The sequence below is a fragment of the Mastigoproctus giganteus genome, chromosome 8 (genome assembly GCF_048544385.1).
Source record: "Mastigoproctus giganteus isolate SK-2022 chromosome 8, ASM4854438v1, whole genome shotgun sequence".
NCBI lineage: Eukaryota > Metazoa > Arthropoda > Arachnida > Uropygi > Thelyphonidae > Mastigoproctus > Mastigoproctus giganteus.
Genome location: NC_143582.1, coordinates 55,317,719 through 55,345,139, shown reverse-complemented (window position 1 = coordinate 55,345,139; position 27,421 = coordinate 55,317,719). Strand labels below are relative to the sequence as shown.

The following is a 27,421-nucleotide window of genomic DNA, read 5'->3' as shown; positions in this document are numbered from 1 at the left end:
AGTAATAATAATAATAATGTAAAGGCTTACATTCCCTATCTATGGACAAATTCAACCAAAATGTTTGGTGAAATTCCAACAGTTGCTCCTGACATTTCTCATAATTTGATTATATCTGGAATAAAGGTCTTCTAAACAAGTTCTCATCTTAAGGGCTGCTGATTCTTTTTTATAGTCTCTGACAGTTTTCTGCAGGTGATGGGAGATGGCTCTCTGTCTAACTTCTCTCCTCTTGTATATTAATGATCCTCCACTGATTGAAAATCCTATCCATAGTTCTGCTGATGCTGGTACATTCCATCTTTCAGTTCGAGAAACCATGCCATGCATAAACAGCTTCAACTTAGAAAATATCCACTGCCAATTCTTTAATACCAATCACAGGTAATTCTCCAATGGGGAAAAGATAACTTAGTTAATTTCAATCCTTCCAAAATTCAGTCCTGTCTATATTTCACAAAAAGGATTCTATTGCTCCAATGCTTATCTTCAATGACAACACTCAGAGTTCTAGACAAGATCATGTATCTCTATTAGGGATAACTTAGACTTCAAGTTTCTCTTGGCATAAACACATCACAAATATTGTTTGCTCTACATCTAAAAAACTGAGTTTTCTTTTGCTCTCAGCATTACTTTTCTTCTAAACTACTCACTCTGTACAAATCTCAAATCCACTCTATCATGGAATATTGTTTCCACATCTAGAATAATGCCTACCCCAAAACCTCTCTTAAGCTTCTAGACTCCATTCAAAAGAGGGTAGTTGGGTTAATTAATGAACCATCTCTTACAAAGTCTCTCCATTCTCTGTCTCATAGACATTCTGTTTCTGCTGCATGCCTTTTCTGAAATTTACATGGGCACTTCTTCTGAATTGGCATCTAATTCCCCCACTCTCTTTCAAACCAGTCTGAACACTTGCTGCCCCCTTCACACTCACATAACCAACTTTTCTTCTTCCTCATTTATCCCTTCAACTTCTGTTTTCTAGAGCAACCTTCCTTCACATGAATTCCTGAAAATTACAAACTACAAAAATTCAAGTCCAATATCAACAAGTTCCTTCAGTCTTCTCAACTTTTAACCTATGCATTGTACTGAATACTATAGATTCTAATTCTTTTCATGTTTGGGGTTTTCATTAAAAGAAATGGGGGAGAAAGAAATTAAGAAATAAGAAAAAAAGCTTTTTTTTTAGTAATTACCATGAGCAGAATGTACTGGTTCCACAGGAGGTACTTATTTTTGGTTGCACTACTGTCAAAAACAGGAAACATTTTATGCAATAAACAAGGATATGTGGAATAGGAAAGGGTATTCCAGCCAGGGGCAACAGTTGATGAGACTTCAGAATCATTATCATCTTTTAATTAACTATACAAAAAGGTAGTACCGTAGTAAATGTTGGTACCACTGATATTAAGCCCAGTCATTAGCATTAGATGAGGCACACAATGTAAGAAAACAACCTTATGCAGCATCAGCCAAAAAAAAAAAACTCCCATTTCACCCATCCATTCACTCCAAATGCCTGTCTAGCTAAGCCTTAAATTTATTTAAGCTTTCAACTTCCACAACAAGAGATGGAAGTCTGTTCCAGCAATCAACCAAACGCAGGCTAAAGGCAAATTTCCTCACATCTACTCTACATATGTCTTTCCTCAATTTGGATCTATGCCCCATCAGGTTCATAATCTGAGCAAGGGGAAGAATCCCATCAGCATTCAGCTTGCTCACCCTGTTTAAGGCTTTATACGCCTCAATCAGATCACCTCGCAGTTGCCTACTCTCCAGGCACTGCAATTTGCAGAACTTAAGCCTTTCTTGGTAAGAGCACCCCTTTGTTCCCCTCACCAATCTTGTTGCTCTTCTTTGTACTTGTTCTAGCAACTCTATATCCTTCCTAAAATGAGGCCTCCAGACCTGGACACAGTATTCAAGGTGTGGCCTGACCACTGCCTTGTACAATAGGATAATCACCTCGTTGTTCCTGCTAGTAAAATTCCTATATATATGATTGACAAGACTCCATGACCTACTCTGGCAGCCTGTCTGTCAGCGAACTTCATATCTGACTGCACAATTACCCCCAGGTCTTTTTCATTCTAAACTTCCCTAGGTGTAGTACCACATAGTTGGTCTGTTTCTCTTGGGTTACTGCTACCCATATGCAGTATTTTGCATTTGTCAATGTTAAACTTCAGTTGCCACTGCTCAGCCCATTTGCCCAATTTATCTAGATCCTGTTGCAGTAGTATACTGTACTTACTGTCGTTAACAACCCTGCCAATCTTTGTATCATTTGCATAGTTCGACATTAAGCCTCTAATACCTTCATCAATATCACTGATGAATACACAAAACAACAACGGACCCATTCTGAGGCTTTACTTAACAAGTATGAGGTGATGTTGAGAAAAAGTCACAAGTTTAAGCTGAATTTGAAAGTAGAAATTGGAGCCCACTAGAACTCAATTATAATGGACTTAAGACACTTTCAAACTATTTTCAGTGGGCCCCTACTAATGTTCCTGAAAAGAGTAGGTGACAAATGGGAAGTGTTCAGACCCACTAGGTGTTTTTTACCAACTAGGATACCATTCAAAGTTTATACTAAAATGGTAATAATGAAGAGATTAGTAGCAGAAAAGAAAAATGCATAGGATAAATATACATTGCCAGCAGATATCATGTCCTACAGTAAGTATAAACTATAGTGGTGGACAAAAAAACTGCATCACCTTGAAAAAAGTAACATTTATAATGAAATGTATTTTTTTTTTTTTTTTTTTTTTTTAGGAGCATTAGCAACTAAGGCCATATTGCTCTGGGGATATGCAGTGGTCATTCCTTTTCCGCATCCTCTGTATTTGGTGGTCACGGACTCAAACTCCAATCTAATCAAGAAGCGTTTGCTAAGCACTGCTGCTCCTGCCCACCTGGCTATGGAGGCACTGTGAAATGTATAAGATGTTTGATTACAGTCATCTTGTTTGTCGCAAAGCAAAGGTATTGCATCAGATAACACTTCTATTGCATCAGACAGTAATTGCAAGGTATTGCATCAGCCATTTCTATAAATACGGCGTTGGAAGAGTATACACGCTCATTAGTATCCTGTTTTGTAGAGGTGTAAGCATGGTTCCATATGTTCAGTTGACACTAAGAAAAAAAAAAAAAAAGTGTAGCTGTTACTCTGTCCCAGGAAGGGCTTTCTATGTGTGTTATCACTGATAAAGTAGGTTACCACCAGTCAACAGTATCCCGGTGCTGAAATTAAAGCGTAGTAGTAGTAGTGGCACATGATGCAAGAAAGCAAGTGTAGGAGCTTATGCAGCATCAGCCAAAAAAAAAAAAAAAAAAATCACACCATTCCCTCCAAATGCCTGTCCAGTTCCTCCTTAAATTTATTTAACCTATCAACTTCTACAACGACAGATGGAAGTTTGTTCCAGCAATTAACCACCCGCTGGCTAAAGGCAAATTTCCGCACATCTATTCTACATCTGTCCTTTCTTAATTTGAACTTATGTCCCCGTAGGTTGGTAATCTGAACAAGTGGAAGGATCCCATCAGAATTCAGCGTGCTCAACCCATTCAAGGCCTTATAGACCTCAATCAGATCACCGCGCAGGTGCCTAGTCTCCAGCCACTGCAATTTGCAGAACTTAAGCCTCTCTTGGTAAGAGAATCCCTTCATTCCCCTCACCAATCGTGTTGCTCTTCTCTGTACACGCTCAAGCAAATCTACATCCTTCCTAAAATGAGGCCTCCAGATCTGTACGCAGTACTCAAGGCGTGGCCTGACCATTGCCTTATACAGAGGGACAATCACCTCCTTTTCCCTGCTAGCAAAATTCCTATATATCATTGACAAAACCCCATGACCCGCCCTAGCAGCCTGTCTGCACTGCTCAGAAAACTTCATATCTTACTGCACAATTACTCCCAGGTCTTTTTCATTTTCTACCACCTTAAGTGTAGTACCACACAGTTGGTACGTTTCTCTGGGGTTACTTCTACCCATATGCAGTACTTTGCATTTGTCAAGGTTGAACTTCAGTTGCCACTTCTTAGCCCATCTGCCCAAATTATCTAGATCCTGTTGCAGTAGCACACTGCCATTACTGTCATTAACAACCCTGCCAACCTTTGTGTCATCTGCAAACTTCGACATTAAGCCTGATATACCTTCATCAATATCATTGATAAATACACAAAACAACAGTGGACCCAACACCGAACCCTGTGGGACTCCACTAATAACATTAGTCCACGAAGAGCAGCACCCATTGATTACCACCCTCTGTCTTCTCCCACTTAACCATCCTTTTATCCATTGTAGCAACTTACCCTTAATACCATTCTGCTCCAATTTGTACAGTAGTCTTCCATGCGCAACAGTGTCAAAAGCTTTCCTGAAATCCAAGTATACGATATCAAAATTATTTTTTGCATCCAGTTCCTTTGTGACCACATCATAATAACCAATCAAATTTGTCAGACAAGACTTTCCCTTAACAAACCCATGCTGTGTTTGAATTATTGCTGCAGTCTTGTCTAGATGATCCTGCAATGCATCTTTAACCAGCGACTCCATTATTTTACCCGGAACAGAAGTTAAACTAACTGGTCTGTAATTACTCGTGTCACCCTTCGATCCACCTTTGTAAATTGGGGACACATTTGCACATCTCCAGTCCGTGGGAACCTCCCCTGAGTCCAAGGATGCTCTCATAATTATGGCTAAGGGTTTGCTTAGTTGCTTTGCCGCCTCCTTTAAAATAACTGGATAGATCCCATCCACCCCAGGTGCCTTTCTTATGTTTAACTTCAACAATTTCTCCTCCACTTTGCTCTCAGTTATTACAAAATCATTAAGCACACTGCTACAATTTGATAACCTTCTTCCATTTTCAAATTGTAATAATTCCTCACGTGTGAATGTAGATGCAAAATACTCATTCAGTTTGTTTGCTATCTGAGCAGGATCATCAACAGTCGAACCATCGATGTCAAGTGGACCAATCATATTCATCCCCTTCCTTTTAGAGTTTATATAAGTAAAGAAATCCTTGCTGTTTTTCTTAGCATCTTTTGCCAAAGATTTCTCGTAATCCGCCTTCGCCTGCCGAACCTCCTTTGTGACCTGATTACAGACTAGCTTATATCTGCCACAGGCTTCTGTGTCACCTGATAATTTATATGCATCCCATGCATTTTTCCTCTCTGTCACGAGTCTCATTAGTTCATTTGATAACCATTTAGGCCTAAACCTTGAACGATATTTCTTAATCGGTATATAAAGTCTAGTCGCTTCCACGATTAATTCTTTGAATGCTTCCCACTTAGAATTTACTGTTTGTAACATCGTCAGTTGATCCCACTGTACAGAATTTAAAAACTGTCTGAGACCACTGTACTCCCCCTTACGGAAGCAAAAACCCTTTCCTTTACCCCTGACGGTAGTTACCTCTTTGAGTAAATCCCACTTCAGCACACTGTGATCACTGCCACCTAGTGGTTCCTTTATCTGCAAATTCTTAATACACGAATGATCACTGCTGATAACCAGATCAAGAGTGTTACTTTCTCTGGTTGCCTCTCGAACATGCTGCTGCAGAAAACAATCATCCAATAACTCCACAAAAGTCTGACTAGTGTGTGAGTGACCAACCCACAAGTTCCAGTCAATATCTGGGAAGTTAAAATCCCCCATTATAAGACATTCTGATTTACTGGCCCACTCTATTTCTCTGTACAATTGTTCATTGTACTCATTCAAGTCATTAGGCCTATAACACACTCCTACTCTTATTTTTCCTTTCGCAGTGCTTATCTCACACCAAACCGACTCAACAGAGCACTGTTCATCATTATTAACTGGGTGCATTTCCATTGATTTTATGTTTTTTTTAATTAACAGCATAACACCCCCTCCCTTTCTGTCCTGTCTATCCTTTCTGTACACATTGTACTCCCCAAATTCCAGTTCTGCATTCCTTATATCTGTGTCACACCACGTCTCTGATATCCCAACAATATCCCCCTTTGATGTCTTGACCAACACTTCAAATTCGTCAAATTTATTTACTATACTTCTAGCATTGGTATACATGCAAGCATACATGCTCCTATGCCTATTCCTTGTTACCCTAACACATTCCATATACCCAACTATTCCATGATGACTGCCATCCGTCCCTGAAACCCCCAACACCCCTCGCTCCAGGTCGCTTCTTATTCTAATAGAAGTTGTGCAAGAATCACCTTCACCTCTGCCTGCGGTTACTGTTAAACTATTAGTCTTTGTATCCCCCCAAACTAGCAGTTTTCCGACCCACCTAACACTGCCTCGATAGCATCAGCAAATATTCTTGCACACTTTCTATTTAAGTGTATCCCATCCCTGTAGAAGCAATCTCTCCTGTTAACAAGTACAGTCCAGGCTGAAAAAAATTCTACCCCTTGAGCCTTGCACAATCTTTCCAGGGCCGAATTGATCGACAAGGCTCTCATCATATACTCCCTCCTATCGTGTCTGGGCAGAATTGCAGACACTTTCAAATTCAACCCTATTTCATGGCTTTTTTTCAACAGTGACCTGTACTTGTTGAGTAATTCCGCCGGTCTCCTACTCTTAATATCATTAGTGCCAACGTGTACAACTATATCACCTTTTGTGCCCTTGAAAGATGATATCCGCTCTACAACGTCATCAACCTTTGCCCCTGGCAGACATACCCTGGTCCTGTTCCACCTACAAAATCCTTTTTACAAAATATATTCCCCGTCTCCCTGACAATAGAGTCACCAACAATAACTAGTTCCTTTGGGACCAGCGCATTCTGCTTTGGAGATTGCCGCTGTGTTGCCTGATGACCAGGAGTGAGCTCTGGCGTTGAGTTGGGCAGCTGAGAGCCTGATGGGCCCCTCAATTTAGATCTTTCGAGGGCATCCACCCTGTCCTTCAAACTCTCATATAGGCCCATAACAACGCTGAGTTGTCGCCTGATTTCCTTACACTCCTTACATCGTGCACACACAAAGACATCCCCCATGGCAATATCATGTTCCGTTCCAGAGATTTCGGCAAACATTTCACAAGTTGCACATTTTTTTAGGCTGTGATGCGTTGGAGAATTGCTCCCCTCAGTTCTCCCCCGATTCACAGCACTCCTGCCACTTTGTGCCCGTTGCTTTGCTGCTCTAGTCTGGGGCATGGTAGTTTAAATTAATAAAATCAATAAATTAAATATCAATAGTATTTGAATAGAAACTATTAAATAGAAACAGTGAAGCGTATTACTATATAATTATGCGTTAGAGCTACCTAACTACCTCAATTAAAAAATTTGAATTCCCTACCACTATATCCAAAAACAATGGCTACAAAATGGAACGAAATAACAGTTTTACCTATCGTAAGTAAAATCCACAAAAACTCTTTATCTAAATTAAAAATAAAAAATAACCAGCGTAACTATAACTATATGACGTATAGTTATAGTTACGCTGTAACTATATCATGTAAATAAAAGGCAAACACTTATCGTTTTTGCGGAGCCTGTAACTGTCAGCTGTAACTTTTAAAGAGATTCAGCGCCCTCTCCAAAAAAACCGGTGATGTGAAGAGAAGACCTGGAGACCGTAAGAGAGTGACTACGCCTTCCCAAGATCGATATATGAAATGGCTATGCTTTCGTAATCACCATCCTAATGCTCCTGATCTAAAACTGGACTTTGAGATGGCCTCTGGTGTTGAAACAAGTGCACGAACTATCCAAAGACGGCTTTCGGAATTTGGTCTGCATGCCTATCAGCCCAAGGTGAAGGCATGCCTATCAGCCCAGCCGTTTGTTCACCCAAAAAGGCTTCATCAAATGAGGAAGAAGCGACTTGCTTGGGCTAAAATTCATGTTTCATGGACAAAAGAGCAATGGGACATCATCATCTTTTCTGACAAATCGAAATTCAACCTGCATGGCTCAGATGGGAAGAGATATGTCAGAAAACGAAAATTGGAGGAATACAACATCCGGACTGCATAACACCAACTGACTGGTGGGGAACTGTAAAGTTCCCCGTCAGTCAGATGGTCTGAGGATGCATAACAAGCAAAGGGATCGGGAAAATTAAGTTTATTAACAGAATAGTGAATGCAGACACCTACACTGCTATCTTGGAGGAGTGCCTGAAACCCATTACAGGCATACCTCGGTTAATGTTACCTCTGATAACGAAGCTTCGCTATAACGAAGTCGGCAATTTCAAGCCCCATTTAACATAAAAAATATATATTCCAGTTTAATCACCTGAAATCTAAACAAACTGAAGAAATTACGGAAACCTTTGGGGCTTCTCGTGGTTGGTTCGAGAAATTTAAAAAACGGGTCAGGATTCATAGTGTAAAATTAACAGGAGAAGCTGCAAATAAGTTTCCAGAAAAACTAAAGGAAATAATTGAACGTGAAAATTTTCCAAATTTGGTGTTCAATGTTGACGAAAGCGGTTTGTTCTGGAAACGGCTACCAACAAAAAGCTTCATATCTATTGAAGAAAAATCAGTTGCTGGGTTCAAAGCAGACAAAGACCGTTTAACGTTACTCTTTGGATCAAATGCCTCTGGCGATTATAAATTAAAATTGTTATTAGTTTACCATTCAGAAAATCCGAGGGCGTTAAAAGGTAACATAAGAATGAATTTACCTGTAATATGGAAAGCAAGGGGCTTAGAGGGGAACAGGTATCCTGTGTGTTATCAGACACTCAGCCTAAAACACTGATGGATCCAATATCTCTCTATTACAGAAGATTTAGGAGAAGTCCGGTTGGCCTGCCTCCCTAAAATCCACTCATGCACACCTTCTCGATGGTAAGCCCTGTTACGTCACTTAGGTGGCAACGAACGTGTAGAGTGGTTCTCTTCAGGACGCCTGGTCAGCGTGAAGAGGAAAAGACCAAACCCTCCAGCAATGAGAGCACAACAATACAAATGGCCCTCAGTCCCCAGCAGCTTTCACTCTCCCTCTTACGGCAGCGAGAGGATCAGAGTGGAAGCAGAGGGTGCTAAGAATCTCTGGGTACGACCAGGCTGCCATGCACGGAAATTGAACTTGGCCTGTTATAACGTACGATCACTCATCGGTGAAGACAGGATATTAGAGCTGGAAAAGGAATTAGAAAATGTGAATTGGAATATCATTGGTTTGGCTGAAACAAGAATAAGAAATGAATCACTTATAAGTTTATCAAGTGGAAATCTGCTGTACACCAATGGAAACAGTGAAAGGAGTGAAGGTGGAGTTGGGTTTCTGGTCCATAAAGATTTTAAAAACAACATTTTGGAATTCAAAAGTACATCACCAAGGGTGTCAAGACTAATACTCAAGATTTCTAAGAGGTACAAGCTAAAGATTATAATGATTTATGCACCAACATCGAGCCATGATGATGAAGAGGTTGAAGAAATGTACACCGAAATTGAGAGTCTTCTAGATGAGCAGAAAACCCACTACACTATTATTATGGGGGACTTCAATGCTAAGGTTGGAAAAAGGCAAAACAGCACAGAAAGAGGAACTATAGGAAATTTTGGAATTGGTGAAAGAAATAAAAGAGGTGAAAGACTTGTGGAATTTGCAGAATCTCAAGGAATGTCAGTAATGAACACTTTTTTCAAGAAAAGGGTGAACAGAAAGTGGACATGGAAGAGTCCAAATGGATTAACAACTAATGAAATCGACTTCATCCTCACTAACAGAAGATATATTGTGAATGATGTTACCGTCCTGAATAAGGTAAATGTTGGAAGTGATCACAGAATGGTAAGATGTACACTTGATATAGATGTAGGAAAGGAAAGGCAAAAACTGACTCGAGTAAATAATACAAAGGTCTTTGAAATAACAGAGGAGGAGAAAAAGCAGTATGTACTGGAACTTAAGAACACGTTTGAGCTTCTGCAGACTGCTCAGGACCAAGATATTGATGAGGAATATTACAACTTTCTGAAAGTGATAAAGCCCAAGAAACCTATAGGGAAACAGAAATCCAAAGAAGAAAAAATTAGTCAAGAAACACTTGTCATGATGAACCAAAGACGACAAATGAAGAGCAAGAAAAACACTGACAGGGAGAAAATTGAGTATACTGAGTTATGCAAAGCCATTAGAAAGAGACTCAGAGAGGACATAAGAAGATTTAACACAAGAAAAGTAGAACAAGCATTAAGGGAAAATAAAGGATTTAAATCAGCAGCCATGAGCAATAATACAGAAAGACAAATGATACTGAAACTGAAGAATAGCGATGGTGTACTTATAAACAGCAGAGAAGGCATAATTCAAATAGCAGAAGACTACTATAGAGAACTATACAAGGAGCGAGGGAATGATACCAGCAGTGGGGAAGATGGATTGCAAAGTAGCAACACATACGACATACCCGATATTCTTCCTGATGAGGTAGAACATGCATTGAAGAAAATGAAGAATCGGAAAGCCCCGGGGGAAGATGAAGTTACTGTAGAGTTGTTAAAATTGGGAGGAAGAGACATAACACAAAAACTGGCAAGGCTCTTCACAAAGTGCATTAGAAAAGGTGTGATGCCTAAGCAGTGGAATAATGCAATCATAGTTTTGCTGCATAAGAAAGGAGATAAATCAGAAATTGGCAATTATAGACCAATTAGCCTGTTATCCCATATCTACAAGTTGTTCACAAGGGTCATTACTAACAGATTAGAAAGAATACTTGATGAGAATCAACCGAAAGAGCAAGCTGGCTTTAGGACGGGATTCTCAACTATGGATCACCTTCACGTAATATCACAGCTAATGGAGAAAGCAAATGAATATAAAACACCATTATGCCTGGCATTTGTGGATTATGAAAAGGCATTTGACTCCATACAGCATAAGGCAATGTTTCGGGCACTGGAAAGACAAGGCATAGATACTCCATATATTATGATTTTGAAGAAAATATATGAGAGTGCTACATCCTTTATTAGACTAGACAAAGACAGTAGCAAATTTAAAATCGAGAAAGGAGTTCGACAAGGAGACACAATATCTCCGAAGCTGTTTACTGCTGCCCTTGAGGAAGCTTTCAGAAGATTAGACTGGTCGCAGAAAGGAGTCAATGTGAACGGAGAGTACCTAAACCATTTACGATTTGCAGATGACATTGTGGTCATAAGCCACGATCCCAAAGAATTAGAGGAAAATCTTAATCAGTTATGCACAGTTAGTAAGGATTTTGGACTAAAGATGAATATGGCTAAAACAAAAGTAATGATGACCAAGTATGCCACGGAAAGGGAAATAATTATTGATGGAGCAGTAATTGAAAAGGTGGAGTCATATACTTATCTGGGACAAGTTATTAGCTGTAATAATGATAAATGGCTGGAAGTCAAGAGAAGGATAAATTTTGGATGGATAGCATTCAGGAAATATAGTCACATACTGAAGAGCAATATCCCAGTTTGTCTGAAACGTAAAATAATGAATCGATGTATACTCCCCACCATGACTTATGGAAGTGAAACTTGGGCACTCACCAAAAGAATGGAAGAGAAGCTAAGAACTACACAGCGAAGAATGGAACGAATTATATTGGGAATCAGACTGTTAGATAAGAAGAGAAACACATGGATTAGGCAGCAAACTCAAGTAAAGGACATTCTTATCAAAACTAAAGAACTAAAATGGTCTTGGGCAGGACACATAGCTCGAAGACATGACGACAGATGGACTAAGAAAATAACAGAATGGTACCCAAGAGGAGCTAGAAGAAAACCTGGAAGACAAAGGCGGAGATGGATAGATGAAATTCATGAGTTTTTGAGTAGTAAATGGATGGCCAGTGCTCAAAACAGAAGGAACTGGAAAGTTGCTGGAGAGGCCTTCATCCTGCAGTGGATTGAAAATGGCTGATGATGATGATGATGGAAAGCAAATAGAAAAGCGTGGGTTACCAAGGAGTTATTTACTGATTGGTTTGTTAACCACTTTTGTCCTGAAGTAAAACGGTATTGTCAAAAAAACAACTTTGAAGAAAAAGCTCTTTTGTTGTTAGACAATGCTCCGGGACATCCTACTGATCTTAACACGTTGGACACATGCATTCCTGTCAAAGTTGTGTTTCTTCCAGCAAACACAACTTCCCTGATTCAACCATTGGATCAGGGAGGAAAAGCATCATTTAAAGCTTATTATCTGCGTCGAACATTAAGCAGTTTAACTGAACTAGAGGATAAAGAGGAAATGACAGTTAAATCTTTTTGGAAAAACTACACCATTAAAAACGCAATTGAAAACATTGATAGTTCTTGGAAAGAAGTCACTAAGAAATGCTTAAATGGAGTTTGGCACAAAATATGGCCAGAAATTTATTTATTTATTTATTATTTAAGTTGTACTAGAAGAAGAAAATAACATCCAAGAAATTGGAAATGAAGTTATCCAGATGGCTCAATCAATAGGTTTCGAAAATGTCAATGAAGAGGATGTTAGAAATTTATTGAATGCAGAAGATAATGGTTTTTCAGTGGAAGATTTAGAAAACCTTGTTAGCAATGAAGACGAAGTTAAAGAAGTTCCTGCCGAAAAAGTGTTAACAACCAAAGATTTAAAAAGGTGCTTAAATGACATTGAAAACGTTAAATTTTTTTAGTGAAAATGATCCTGATTTAGGAAGAAGTATTATTGTTAAGCGATCAGTGTTAAATGCAATAACTCCGTATAGGCAATTGTTAAATGCAATAACTCCGTATAGGCAATTGTTAAATGAGAGAAAAAAAGCATAAACAATCAACTTTAGACTCGTATTTTAAAATGTGATTTCACTTTGTATGTAAGTTGACTGTTTATTTAATAAAACTTTTCTTTGTCCAAAAAAAAAAGCTTTTCATTTTCTTTACGTAAGAACGTATCCCTATTCTGGCCATAGTATTTTTACCTCTGAAAACAAAGTTTCGCTTAACGAAGTAATTTCGTGGAATGCATCCTATTCGTTATTCGAGGTATGCCTGTATTAGGATTTACCACACAGACGTCCAAAACTGCATTTTTCAACAGGACTCAGCACCTTGCCACACAGCAAAATTGGTAAGTTTTATATAATATTTAGATTTAATGATGAGTTTGTCTTCTTGTCTCACAAAGCTTAAAACATACTTACACCAATGTTTTCTCTCATTTGTCTCCCTTAAGGTGCAGCCATACCTCAGAAATGCTGGCATTACAGTGCTATACTGGCCTGGCAACAGAACAGATTTGAACCATATTGAAAATTGCTGGTACATAATGTCATCTAAAATTGCTCAGAAGAAGCCAACAAGTAAGATACAGCTGCAGGAGAGCATTGTAAGAGTGTGGTACCACGAAATTGGGCAACCGTATATCCAGAAGTTGATTAACTCTATGCCAGATTGTCGCAAGGCTGTAATTGCAGCTCAAAATATTGAGGACTTATTTTGCTGATTTACAGTACATAAGTTTGTACAAGTAAATGCAATAAATGAATGTCTGGTTGTCATGATTGCCATTTCGTGATTTCTCATATTTCCATTAATTATGCATTTTACCCTTTGGGAAGATATTTATGGCAATTAGGTATATCAGGTGGAGTCTTTTTATTGGATTTCATTCACAGAGATATATATCCCATGTAACAAATGCAATTCAAACATTTCTGCAACCCAAAATGCAGCACAAAACATTATTTGCAAAATTCACAAGTGATGCAGTTTTTTTGTCTGCCACTGTAGTCTGTAATAAAGTTACTCAAGGGTTTAGGCATGTTGTGATAGATTATGAGTCTTTGCTAAAAATGCAAAGAAAAGTAACAACGAATTCTGAGTATGTGAACACCAGAAAGACAAGGATGAATCACACTAATCTGCATAGATTAGTGTGATTCATCCTTGTCTATTCATACTAATGTCAAGTTTTACAGATTGCTGACAAACCAATGGAAACAGTGAAAGTGGAGTTGCTTTCTGGTCCATAAAGATAAAAGGAACAACATTTTGGAATTAAAAAGTACATCACCAAGGGTATCAAAGCTACTCAGGATTTCTAAGTGGTACAAGCTAAAGGTTATAATAATTTATGCACCAACATTGAGCAATGATAATGAACAGGTTGAAGAAACATACACCGAAACTGAGTCTTCTAGATGAGCAGAAAACCCACTACACTATCATTATGGGGGACTTCAATGCATAGGTTGGAAAGAGACAAAACAGTGCAGAAAGGGGAACTATAGGAATTGGTGAAAGAAATGAAAGACTTGTGGAATTTGCAGTCTCGAAGAATGTCAGTAATGAACACTTTTTTTCAAGAAAAGGGTGAACAGAAAGTGGACATGGAAAAGCTCAAATGGATTAACAACTAATGAAATTGACCTCATCCTCACTAACAGAAGATATATTTGAATGATGTTATCATCCTGAACAAGGTAAATGTTGGAAGTGCTTACAGAATGGTAAGATGCCCACTTGATATAGATGTAAGAAAAGAAAGGAAAAAACTGACTTGAGTAAATAATACAAAGGTCTTTGAGATAACAAAAGAGGGGAAAAGCACTGGAACTTAAGAAAAAGTTTGAGCTTCTGCAGACTGCTCAGGACCAAGATATTTACGAGGAATACTACAACTTTCTGAAAGTGATAAAGCACAAAAAATCTATAGGTAAAAAGAAATCCAAAGAGGAAAAAATTAGTCAAGAAACACTTGTCATGATGAACAAAAGACAACAAATGAAGAGCAAGATAAACGCTGACAAGGAGAAAATTGAGTTATACTGAGTTATGCAAAGCCATTAGAAAGAGACTCAGAGAGGACATAAGAAGATTTAACACAAGAAAAGTAGAACAAGCATTAAGGGAAAACACAGGACTTAAATCAGCAGCCATGAGTAAATACAGGAAGACTGATACTGAAACTGAAGAATAGCGATGGTGTACTTATAAATAGCAGAGAAGGCATAATTCAAATAGCAAAAGATATATTTAACTACTATAGAGAATTATACAAGGAGCGAGGGAATAATGCCAGCAGTGGGGAAGAGGGATCACAAATTAGTAACACATACAACATACCCGATATCCTTCCTGATGAGGTAGAACATGCGTTGAAGAAAATTAAGAATTAGACACCCCTGGGGGAAGACGAAGTTACTGTAGAGTTGTTAAAATTGGGAGGAAGAAACACGACACAAAAACTGGCAAGACTCTTCATAATGCAATCATAGTGGAATAATGCAATCATAGTTTTGTTGTATAAGAAAGGAGATAAATCAAAAATTGGAAATTATAGACCAATTAGCTTGTTATCCCACATCTACAAGTTGTTCACAAGGGTCATTACTAACAAATTAGAAAGAATACCTGATGAGAATCAACCAAAAGAGTAAGCTGGCTTTAGGACAGGATTCTCAACTATGGATCACCTTCACGTAATATCACAGCTAATGGAGAAAGCAAACGAATATAAAGCACAATTATGCCTGGCATTTGTGGATTATGAAAGGCATTTAACTCCATACAGCATAAGGCAATGTTTCAGGCACTGCAAAGACAAGGCACAGATACCCCATATATTATGATTTTGAAGAAAATATGTGAGAACACTACCTCCTTTATTAAACTAGACAAAGACAATAGCATATTTAAAATTGAGAAAGGAGTTCGACAAGGTGAGACAACATCTCCGATGTTGTTTACTGCTGCCCTTGAGGAAGCTTTCAGAATATTAGACTGGTCACAGAAAGGAGTCAATGTGAATGGAAAGTAACTAAATAAACCATTTACAATTTGCAGATGACATTGTGATTATAAGCCACGATCCCAAAGAATTAGAGGAAAATCTTAATCAGTTACGCAGAGTTAGTAAGGATTTCGGACTAAAGATGAATATGGCTAAAACAAAAGTAATGATTAACAAGTATGCCACAGAAAGGGATGTAATCATTGAAGAAGCAGTAATTGAAAAGGTGGATTCATATACTTAGCTGGGACATGTAATTAGCTGTAATAATGATAAATGGCTGGAAGTCAAGACAAGAATAAATTTTGGATGGATAGCATTCAGGAAATATAGTCACATACTGAGGAGCAACATCCCAATTTATCTGACACAAAATATTGAACCAATGTATACTTCCCACCATGACTTATGGAAGTGAAACTTGGGCACTCACCAAAAAAAATGGAAGAGAAGCTGAGAACTACACAGCAAAGAATGGAATGAATTATATTAGATAAGAAGAGAAACACATGGATTAGGCAGCAAACTCAAGTAAAGGACATTGTTATCAAAACTAAAGAACTAAAATGGTCTTGGGCAAGACGCACAGTTCAAAGATATGATGACAGATGGACTAAGAAAATAACAGAATGGTGCCCAAGAGGAGCTAGAAGAAAACCTGGAAGACAATGACGGAGATGGATATATGAAATTCACGAGTTTGTGGATAGTAAATGGATGGCCATTGCACAAAACAGAAGGAACCGGAAAGTTTCTGGAGAGGCCTTCGTCCTGCAGTGGATTGAAAATGGTTGATGATGATAAACTATATAGAGTAGTGTCAAAAATCCGAATGCCAATAATCTGAACGAGCCAGCATTTATTTATTTTTTATGCTGGTGCCATAAAATAATTAAAGTAAGCGCAGGTTATTATGATCATGTTTGCAAACTGAATTTTGATTCTATTAAATGGCAATTCTAATAAGCAAAAATCAGAGGAATATTACCTACAGGCTATAAAAATGAAGATATAAAGCACAAATTTACACTTTTATTACATTATCAATTAACAAAATTAAATGATACGTGAAAATCAACAAACTAAATGCTGAATTGACAAACAATCAACAAACTGAATGCCGTCCAACTCAACTACTCTTGCTGAAAAGAGAGAGAGAGAGATCTGGCAGCAAAGAAACGAAGTTCGAAAATGGTGCAGCAAAGAATAAGTAATTATTTTCGTTAAAGATCCATACATGTGTAATTGTGGCTGAAAGTTCCAATTTTCTTTTGTTACCTATGAATAAATATATGTAGGTACAACTTGGTGTTTTCATTTCTAAACTTACTAAACCTTTTTTTTTTTTTTTTTTAGTCTTTCTTTATTTTTCAAAAGTTCGAAACCCCAAACAAATCAGAAGTCCAAACTACCCCGGTCCCAATTAGTTTGGATTATGGATGCTCTACTGTATTCTGCACCTACATTCACAGATGAGGAATTTTAGAGTCAAGATTAACAGAAATCTATCTAATACTGATTAGAATTTTTTTAAATGCTTTTATAATAATAGAAAGTACAGTGGAAGAGAAACTGCTGCAGTTAAAAGTGAACAAAGTAATTTGTGTGTAATTTATTCAATTATATTGAAAGAGGCTGTAAAAGAGATAGTTAAACATTTAGCCGTAATGTAAGCATCCTTAGATTCAGGAAGAGTACCTAAAGATTGGAGATGGGGGAGAACTGAGGGAGGCGGTTGTCCTCTGAATCACAGTCTATTGAAATGCACTGCTTGTTTGATATTTGTGGAGCAAGGCGGTTGTCCTCTGAATCACAGTCTATTGAAATGCACTGCTTGTTTGATATTTGTGGAGCAATCAGGAACAGGACATGATATTGCCTAGGGGAATGTCTGTGTGTGCGCGATGTAAGGAGTGTGAGGAAATCAGGCGCCAACTCGGCATTGTTATGGCCTTATATGAGAGCTTGAAGAACAGGGTGGATGCCCTTGAAGGATTTAAATTCAGGGGCCCATCAAGCTCTCAAGCCCACATCAATGCCAGAGCTTGCATTTGAACTGCACGCAACACAGCGGCAATCCCCAAGACAGAATGCACTGGACCCAAAGGAACTAGTTGTTGTAGGTGACTCTATTGTCAGGGAAACAGGGAACATATTGTGCAAAAAGGATAAATGGAACAGAACCAGGGTATGTCTGCCAGGGGCAAAGGTTGATGACGTAGGGCAGATATCATCCTTTAAGGGCACAAAGGGTGATATTGTTGTACACGTTGGCACTAATGATATTAAGAGTAGGAGACCGGCAGAATTACATAACAAGTACAAGACAATATTGAAAAAAAGCCGTGAGTTAGGGTTGAATTTGAAAGTGCCCGCAATTCTGCCCAGACACGATAGGAGGAAGCATATGACGAGAGCCTTGTCAATCAATTCGGCCCTGAAGAGACTGTGCAAGGCTCAAGGGATAGAATTTTTCTCAGCATGGTCTGTGCTTCTTAACAGGAGAGACTGCTTCTACGGGGTTGGGATACACTTAAATAGAAAGGGTGCAAGAATATTTGCCGATGCTATCGAGGCAGAGTTAGGCGGATCTGAAAACTGCTAGCTTGGGGGGGATACACGGACTAATAGATTAACAGTAGCCGCTGGCAGAGGTAAAAGTGATTCTTGCACTACTTCTATTGAAATGCAATTGAGCAGCAGCCTGGAAATCTAGGCAATGGGAATTTCCAGGACTGCTGGGAGTCATAGTGGAACAAGTAAATACATGGGCTGTGTTAGAGTAACTAAGAGTAGAAATAGGTGCATGTATACTTGCATGTACACCAATGCTAGGAGTATAGTTAATAAATTCGATGAGCTTGAAGTGCTAGTCAAGATATCAAAGGCAGATATTGTTGGAATATCAGAGACCTGGTGTCACACAGACATAAGCAGTGCAGAACTGGAATTTGGGGAGTACAGAAAGGATACTTCCTTCCTGTCCTGGCTATCCTTTCTGTACAATGTGTACAGAAAGGATAGCCAGGCCAGGAAGGAAGGCGGGGTTATTATTATTATTATTATTATTAGCCATAGGGTGCAAGGAAGCCTGAGGCTTATGCTGCACCAGCCAAAAAAAAAAAAAAAAAAAAAAAAAAAAAATTCCCGAGTTACCCTGAGAGAGAGAGAGAGAGAGAGAGAGTAGAAAGGAATCACCAAGAAAGAGAAGAATGATGATATCCAGCTCAGGACCCTGGGTGTGCCAAGCCCATACTCACCAGATGTGAGCCCCTGGGGGTTATGCTGTTAGTTAAGAAACACAAAATCTAAGGAAGTGCATTCATTTGATGTGGGTGGACAATGCAATGTTGAGTCTGTTTGGTGTGACATAAGCACTGGGAAAGGAAAAATGAGAGGTGTGTGTTATAGGCCTAATGAATCTGATGAGTATAATGAGCAATTTGTGCAGAGAAATAGAGTGGGCCAGTAAATTAGAGTGTCTTATAATGGGGATTTTAATTTCCCAGATATTGACTGGAATTTGTGGGTTGGTCACTCACACACTAGCAAGGCTTTTGTGGATTTATTGGATGATTGTTTTCTACAGTTCGGGAAGCAACTAGAGAGAGTAATACTCTTGATCTGATTATCAGTAGTGATTCTTCATGCATCAAGAATCTGCAGATAAAGGAACAACTAGATGGCAGTGATCACAGTATGCTGAAGTGGGATTTACTCAAAGAGGTAACTACCATCAAGGGTAAAGGTTTTTACTTTCGTAAAGGTGACTAAGGTGGTCTGAGACAGTATTTAAATTCTATACAGTGGAACGAACTGATGATGTTACCAACAGCAAATTCAAAATGGGAAGCTTTAAAAGAATTAATCTTGGAAGCAACTAGGCTTTTCATAACAACAAAGAAATATTGTTCAAGATTTAGGCCTAAATGGATGTCAGATGAACTAATTAGACATGTTATCAAAATTACTGTAACTCAGAGCGAAAACGAATACAAAATTGATTGTGACAAGTTTAATAATAGGAAATATATATATATTAGATTAGATACATACAAACAAAAAGCTTTCGGTTGTTTTGTCTACCTTCCTCAGTTCAACTGACAGTTAAGAATGGAGCATGAAAGCGTGTACTGCCAATCTTGTACGTGAAGTTCGTGATTAATTGTTGGTTGAAGCCTGTGGCTGTGATGCATGTGGACGTTGCCAGCATTTGTGAATAGTCAGGATTGCTGTTTCGATGACAGGATGGACTTGATATCCACTGCTCCTGTTGACTGAGGTATTGGAGCATTTGATGTTAAATGACTCCAACCAGGTGCGTCGTCGATACCTTACCACAAAGCGGATTGGTCTACCGCATCTCTTGCCTTGACTGCACTAGGTGCTTCAGGGGGGAAACGGCTCGAAAAAGCCTTTCCAAACACAAAAGAGCAGAGTCAAAAGAACCTGGGGGTAATTAAGCAGTGCAGACCGTCTGCAAGAGTAGCTCATGGTGTCTTTTCAATGATATACAGGAATTTTTCTAGGAGAGATAAGGAGGGGATTATCCCCTTGTATAAGGCAATGGTCAGGCCACACCTTGAGTACTGTATACAGGTCTCATTTTATGAATGATGTAGAGCTGTTGGAACAAGTACACAGAACGGCAACAAGATTAGTGAATGGAACAAAGGGTTGCTCTTATGAAGAAAGGCTTAAGTTTTGCAAATTAGAGTGTCTGGAGACTAGGCACCTGCAAGGTGATCTGATTGAGGTGTATAAAGCCTTGAATGGTTTGAGCATACTCAATGCTGATGGGATTCTTCCTTTTTCTCAGAATAATCGCCTGAGAGGGCATAAATTCAAATTGAGGAAAGACAGTTGTAGGATAGATATGCAGAAGTTTGCCTTTGGCCAGCAGGTGGTTGATTGCTGGAACAAACTTCCATCTGTTGTAGAAGTTAATAGCTTAAACATGTTCAAAGCAGAACTAGACAAACATCTGGGGCGAGTGGATGTGTGAAATGAGAAGTGTGTGTGTGTTTTTTTTTTTTTGTTTTGGCTGATGCTATACAAGTTTATTTTCTTCCATCACGTGTCTTTGCTAATGCTAATATTTCGACAAACCAACAGGAATAAAGCCGTGATTGGCAAATGCCACTCACTACCTTCCCTGCCCACTGTCGTCCTAGGTTGACATTCCTAGACTTATTCCTTTTACCGCTGTTTTTAAATCGCGAACTCGTTTCCCGATTTTAAAACAGCGGTATGAACACCCTACCTAAGCTAAGCACCCCCTCTTAAACTACAAAAACAATCAGAAAGAAAACGCCTTCACTATAATTACCCAATCACAGAACTCGACGATACAATCACTCCGTTCTACGACCACGCTCACTGCGTGGAGACAAGTACTTCTTTTTCAAGAAGAGTGTTTCCATTTACAATGGGTTTCCTCAGCCTACAAGTTATTTCTTGTTAGGAATTTTTTCCCGCCATAAAGTGCGGTTCAAGGTGTCTTGGTCGCTTAAGCCTCGGGCTGTCATGTACTCCATCCATCCATGTCCTCCTAGGTCTTCCTCTTCTCCTTCCAGGAGATATCCATTCCAGGATAGCCTTTGGATATCTGTTTGCTTGCATCCGTTTTACATGTCCATACCATGTTACACGCTTTTCTTTGATGGTGTCAATAATAGCCAAGTACACCGTACTCAAATAATGATGATTTCCCCTGTCCAAAATCAACTTTGGGACAGAATTTTGAAAAAGTGGCAACTCTTAATTGCTTCAACTTTCTAATGTCCAATAGTAAGCCGTCATTCCACAATACAATTCGTTTTATAACAATCACATCGTTTGATTAAACTACCTTAAAATTTTTTAGACCATGTAATGTCCGCCTTTCAACATTACATAAAAACATTTCATTTATTGTAAATACGCTACCAACCCACATCAGACAAAAATACTTAATAAACCACACTTTCTAAAAGAAAATTGTTATATTTTCAACAAATACGTAATAAATGACAACACGTGTAAAAATATTTACCAATTTCTTTCGGAGCGCCATTTAACTGACAGCACCACCTGAACAGTTCTATGACTTCAATTGAATACAGAAATACCCCAATAACCCAAGCACAATATAGTGGCTTCAAGCTTATCTGTCTGAGAAATTTAGCTGATTTTGAAGACGTTGAAAACGATTCCGCTTTTGTTAATATAAAAGTAGATAATTAATTAGCAACATAAAAATGTTGCTAATTCAAGCTAATATATTTTTTTTTTTCAGCCTGGTCTGTACTTGTTAACAGGAGAGACTGCTTCTACAGAATGGGATACACTTAAACAGAAAGTGTGCAAGAATATTTGCTATTGCTATCCAGGCAGTGTTAGCTGGGGCGGAAAACTGCTAGCTTGGGAGGAATACAAGGACTAATAGATTAACAGTAGCCGCTGGCAGCAATGAAAGTAATTCTTGCACTGCTTCTATTGGAATGAGCAGCAGCCTGGAAAACAAGGTGCAAGGAATTTCAGAGACTGTTGGGAGTCATTGCGGAACAACTAAATTCATGGGCTGTGTTAGGGTAGCTAAGAATAGGAACAGGTGCATGTATACTTTCGTGTACACCAATGCTAGGAGTTTGATAAATAAATTTGATGAATTTTAGGAGTTCGTCAAAACATCAAAGGCATATATTGTTGGGACATCAGAGATGTGGTGTCACGCAGATATAAGGAATGCAGAACTGGAATTTCGGGAGTACAATGTGTACAGGAAAGATAGACAGGATAGGAAAGGGCGAGGGGTTATGCTATTAGTTAAGAAACATAAAATCCAAGGAAGTGAAGCCAGTCGACATCGTTGGACAGTGCAGTGTCGAGTCAGTTTGGTGTGACACAAGCATTGGGAGAACAGAATTGAGAGTAGGAGGAGTGTGTCATAGGCCTAATGAATCTGATGAGTATAATAAGAAACTGTACAGAGAAATAGAGTGGGCAATAAATCAGAGAGTCTTATAATGGGCATTTTAATTTAACAGATATTGACTGGAATTTGTTGGTTGGTCACTGAAACACTAGCTAGGCTTTTGTGGATTTATTGGATGATTGTTTTCTACATCAGCATGTTCAGAAGGGAACTAGAGGAAGTAATACTCTTGATCTGCTTATCTGTAGAGATTCTTCGTACATTAAAAATCTGCAGATAAAGGAACCACTAGGTGGCAGTGATCACAGTGTTCTGAAGTGAGATTTATTCAAAGAGGTAACTACCATCAGAGGTAAAGGGAAGGGTTTTTGCTTTCGTAAAGGCGTCTACGATGGTCTGAGACAGTATTTAAATTCTATACGGTTAGACCAACTGATGATGTTACCAACAGCAAATTCAAAATGGGAAGCATTCAAAGAATTTATCTTGAAAGCTACTAGGTTTTACATACCAACTAAGAAATATTGTTCAGGGTTTAGGCCTAAATGGATGTCAGATGAACTAATGAGACATGTGGCAGAGAAGAAAAATGCATGGGATACATATAAATTAATGGGTGACATAGAAGCCTATGATAGATACAAGTTGATCTGAAACCAAGTTACAAAGGAGGTTAGGCACGCGAAGGCGGATTACGAGAAATCTTTGGCAAAAGATGTAAGAAAAACAGTAAAGTGTTCTTTACTTATGTAAGTTCTAGAAGGAAAGGGATGAATCAGATTGGTACACTGGATATTGATGGTCCAACTGTTGAGGATCCTGCTCAGGTGGCTAACAAACTAAACGAATATTTTGCATCGACATTCACACATGAGGAGTTATTCAGCGAGGGGAATGCAAGAGGTGAATTAAACTCTGGCAGTGAGCTAGACGATTTTGTAATTACTGAGAGAAAAGTGGTGGAGAAATTGTTGAAGATAAACATAAACATGGTACCTGGGGTGGATGTGATCGATTCAGTTATGTTAACGGAGGCAGCATAGGAAGTGAGCAAACCCTTAGCCATAATTATGAAATATTTTTTGGACTCAGCGAAGGTACCATTGATTGGAGTTGTGCAAATGTGACCCCAATTCACAAAAGAGGATCAAAGGGCGACAGCAGTAATTATATACCTATTAGTTTAACTTATGTTCTAGGAAAATTAATGTAGGCACTGGTTAAAGAAGCACTGCAAGGTCATATAGACAAGCCTGCAGTTATAGCTCGGACAGAGCATGGTTTTGTTAAGGGAAAGTCTTGCCTGATCAATTTGATTGGATACTATGATGTGGTCACGAAAGAACTGTATGGAGAAAATAACTTTGATATCATATATTTGGATCTTGGGAAGGCTTTTGACACTGTTGCACATGGAAGACTGCTGAACAAATGGCAAGGTTGTTAATGACAATAATGACAGCACACTGCTGCAACAGGATCTAGAAAAGTTGAGCAGATTATTATTATTATTATTATTATTATTAGCTATATGGTACAAGGAAGCCTGAGGCTTATGCTGCACCAGCAAAAAAAAAAAAAAAAAATTCCAGAGCCACCTTGAGAGAGAGAGAGAGAGAGAGAGAGAGAGAGAGAGAGAGAGAGAGAGAGAGACAAAAGGGAATCACCAAGAAAGAGAAGGATGATGATATCCAGCTCTGGACCCTGGGTGTGCTATTGCCATACTCACCAGATGTGATCCCCTGGGGTGAGATGGGCTGAGGTGGCAAATGAAGTGTAATATTGACAAATATAAAATACTACATATGGTAAGCAGTAACCTCAGAGTAAGGTATCAACTCTGTGGTACTACATTGACGGTGGTAGAGAACGGAAAGGATCTGTGGGTAATTGTGCTGGCAGATATCAAGTTTTCTGAGCAGTGCAGACGTCCTGCATGAGTAGCTGATGGTGTCTTCTCAATGATATACAGGAATTTTCGGAGTAGGGATAAGGAGGTGATTATCCGCTTTATAAGGCAATGGTCAGGCCACACCTTGAGTACTGTATACAGGTCTGGAGGCCTCATTTTAAGAAGGATGTAGAGCTATTGAAACGAATTCAGAGAAGGACAACAAGATTAGTGAATGGCACAAAGGGTTGCTCTTACGAAGAAAGGCTTATGTTTTTCAAATTACAGTGTCTGGAGACTAGGTCCCTGGGAGGTGATCTGATTGAGGTGTATAAAGCCTTGAATAGTTTGAGCATGCTCAATTCTGATGGGATTCTTAATCTTGTTCAGAATAATCGCCTGAGGTGGCATAAATTCATCCCCTTCCTTTTAGAGTTAATATAAGTAAAGAAATCCTTGCTGTTTTTCTTAACATTCTTTGTAAAGATTTCTTGTAATCTGCCTTCGCCTGCCTAACCTCCTTTGTGACCTGATTACAGACTAGCTTATATCTACCATATGGTAGATATAAGCTTATATGGTAGCTTATATCTACCATAGGCTTCTGAGTCGCCTGATAATTTATATACATACCATGGATTTTGATTCTCTGCCACGAGTATCATTAGTTCATTTGACAACCATTTAGGCCTAACCTTGACCAATATTTCTTAATAGGTATGAAACGTCTAGTAGCTTCCATGATTAATTCCCTGAATGATTCCCATTTAGAATTTTCTGTGGTAACATCATCAGTTGGTCCCACTGTACGGAATTTAAAAACTGTCTGAGGCCACTGTAGTCACCTTTACGAAAGCAAAAACCCTTTCCTTTACCCTTATGGTAATTATATCCTATGGTAATTATATCTTTAAATAAATTCCATATCAGTACATTGTGATCACTGCCAACTAGTGTTTCCTTTTATCTGCAAATTCTTAATACAAGAATGATCACTTGTGATTACCAGGTCAAGAGTATTTCCTTCTCTGGTTGCCTTTGAAACATGATGCTGCAGAAAACAATCATAAAAGAAACCCACAAAACTCTTGCTAATGTGCAAATGACCAATCCACAAGTTCCTTTCAATATCTAGGAAGTTAAACTCCCACATTATCTGGGAAGTTAAAATCCCCAGTAAGCTGATTAAATGAATATAAAATTTTATCGCGGAAGTCATGTTTAACACGGACATGCATACACACTTGTTTTTAAGCTCTTTTGCCTATGAAAATAAATTACAGAATAATTTTGGTACGTGTTTGGCAGTTATTCAACACTTTTCCCCATGGGAAGAATTAGCTATTAACATTCGAAGACAGTACCGTTGGTTTCAACACAACAATCAGAAAAACATTTCCATGGAATACTGTGCGGATTATCGCAATGTGATATTCATGCGTGGTTATGGACGAAAAACTATGAACAGTATAGTTAATTTCCTTTGAACTAAGTGAAAAAGAACAAATATATGTGTTCTCTTAGCTATGTGAGAACTTATGAATAAAGTGTAAGACGAAAGGTAAAAATTCAATGTTCAACTCGAATATAGGATTTTTTTAGACCGTAATTGCCCTTGAATCGTGAATTGGTGTCTGAATGTAATCTCAAATAGAATCCACATCCCTTCAACGATGTGAAAAGGACAAAATGTGTTTTCTGCCACCCTATGTGTGTAGCTCTCGTGACAATATGAATTTACATTCTGTTTGCTAGCTTGTAAATGAATTTGTTTGTTTGTTGTTAAGAATAAATTATGGTTGTGGAAATTTTATCAGTGTCTTTGGTTCTTTATTTTTTTAGGATAAGTACTGTTGCTTAAAATTAACTATACACTTATTGGTGCTTAAATATAAACTTTAATTATTGTTTTACAAGACAACTAAAATATACTTAAATGTCTTAAACTTAACGTTGGTAATTCCACTTAAATTAATTTCGGAAAAAGCACTTGTTGGTGCTTAAATATACACTTTAATTATTCGAAGCTTTCAATATGTATCGATAGATGACAAAAAATATGCAGTAGAGTACAGTACTTGAAATCAGAAGATTAATTATTCTTTGAAAATAATTCTTAGTTAAACATTTAATGCTACAAACACATTGATCTCTTCAGTTCTTGGGAACTGAAAAGACCAATGTGTTTGTAGCCTTAAATGTTTTCCGTGTATTTTTTCCAATGTTTTCCAAATATTTTCCATTAATTAAATAATTTCAAGTTGAAATGTTCCAAATACAAGTGTTTCTATAAACTAGTGAAATAAGAAGATTAATTATTCTTGAGGTTAATTCAACGGTTCAGACACAATTGAACTACAGTATGTAAGAACTTTTGAGCAAAGTGTAAAATGACCAGTGAAAATTCAGTGTTCAACTCGTATGATATTTTCCAGGCAGCCAATGCCATCATTCGCGATCGAGAGAGTGCATACAAAGTCAAATACATCTCAGTTCCGTTCAAATAACTGAAAAGGACAGGGAAAAAAATTAAATAAATAAATAAAAAGAATGTGTGTTCTGATTTTCTGAGTATATGGTGAATTGTTCTTGTAAAAATATGATTTTGCATTCTGCTGCTAACTTGTAAATAATTTGTTCCTTTGTTGTTAACAATAAATTATGCTTTTATTTTATCAGTGTCTGTGGTTCCTTATTTTTTAGGATAAGTACCGTTGATAGAACTTTGGTGATTAAATATACACTTTAATTATTCATAAACCAAGCAACTAAAAATAAACTTAAATGGCTAAATTTAAAACTCAAACTTAATGTTGGTAATTTTCACTTTAA

General features: G+C 38.2%; 1 protein-coding gene across 1 annotated transcript in view; it reads right to left on the bottom strand.

Moving 5' to 3' along the window:
• The window catches only part of LOC150081539 (gem-associated protein 8-like), a 72,118-nt gene extending 50,243 nt beyond the window's left edge, over positions 1 to 21,875 (bottom strand). Inside the window, exon 1 of the mRNA XM_090379368.1 lies at positions 21,817 to 21,875. Coding sequence (XP_090235494.1) covers positions 21,817 to 21,837 — 21 coding nt within the window. The 5' untranslated portion in view covers positions 21,838 to 21,875. The remainder of the gene's footprint in view (positions 1 to 21,816) is intronic.
• Between the last annotated feature and the right edge of the window lie 5,546 nt (positions 21,876 to 27,421).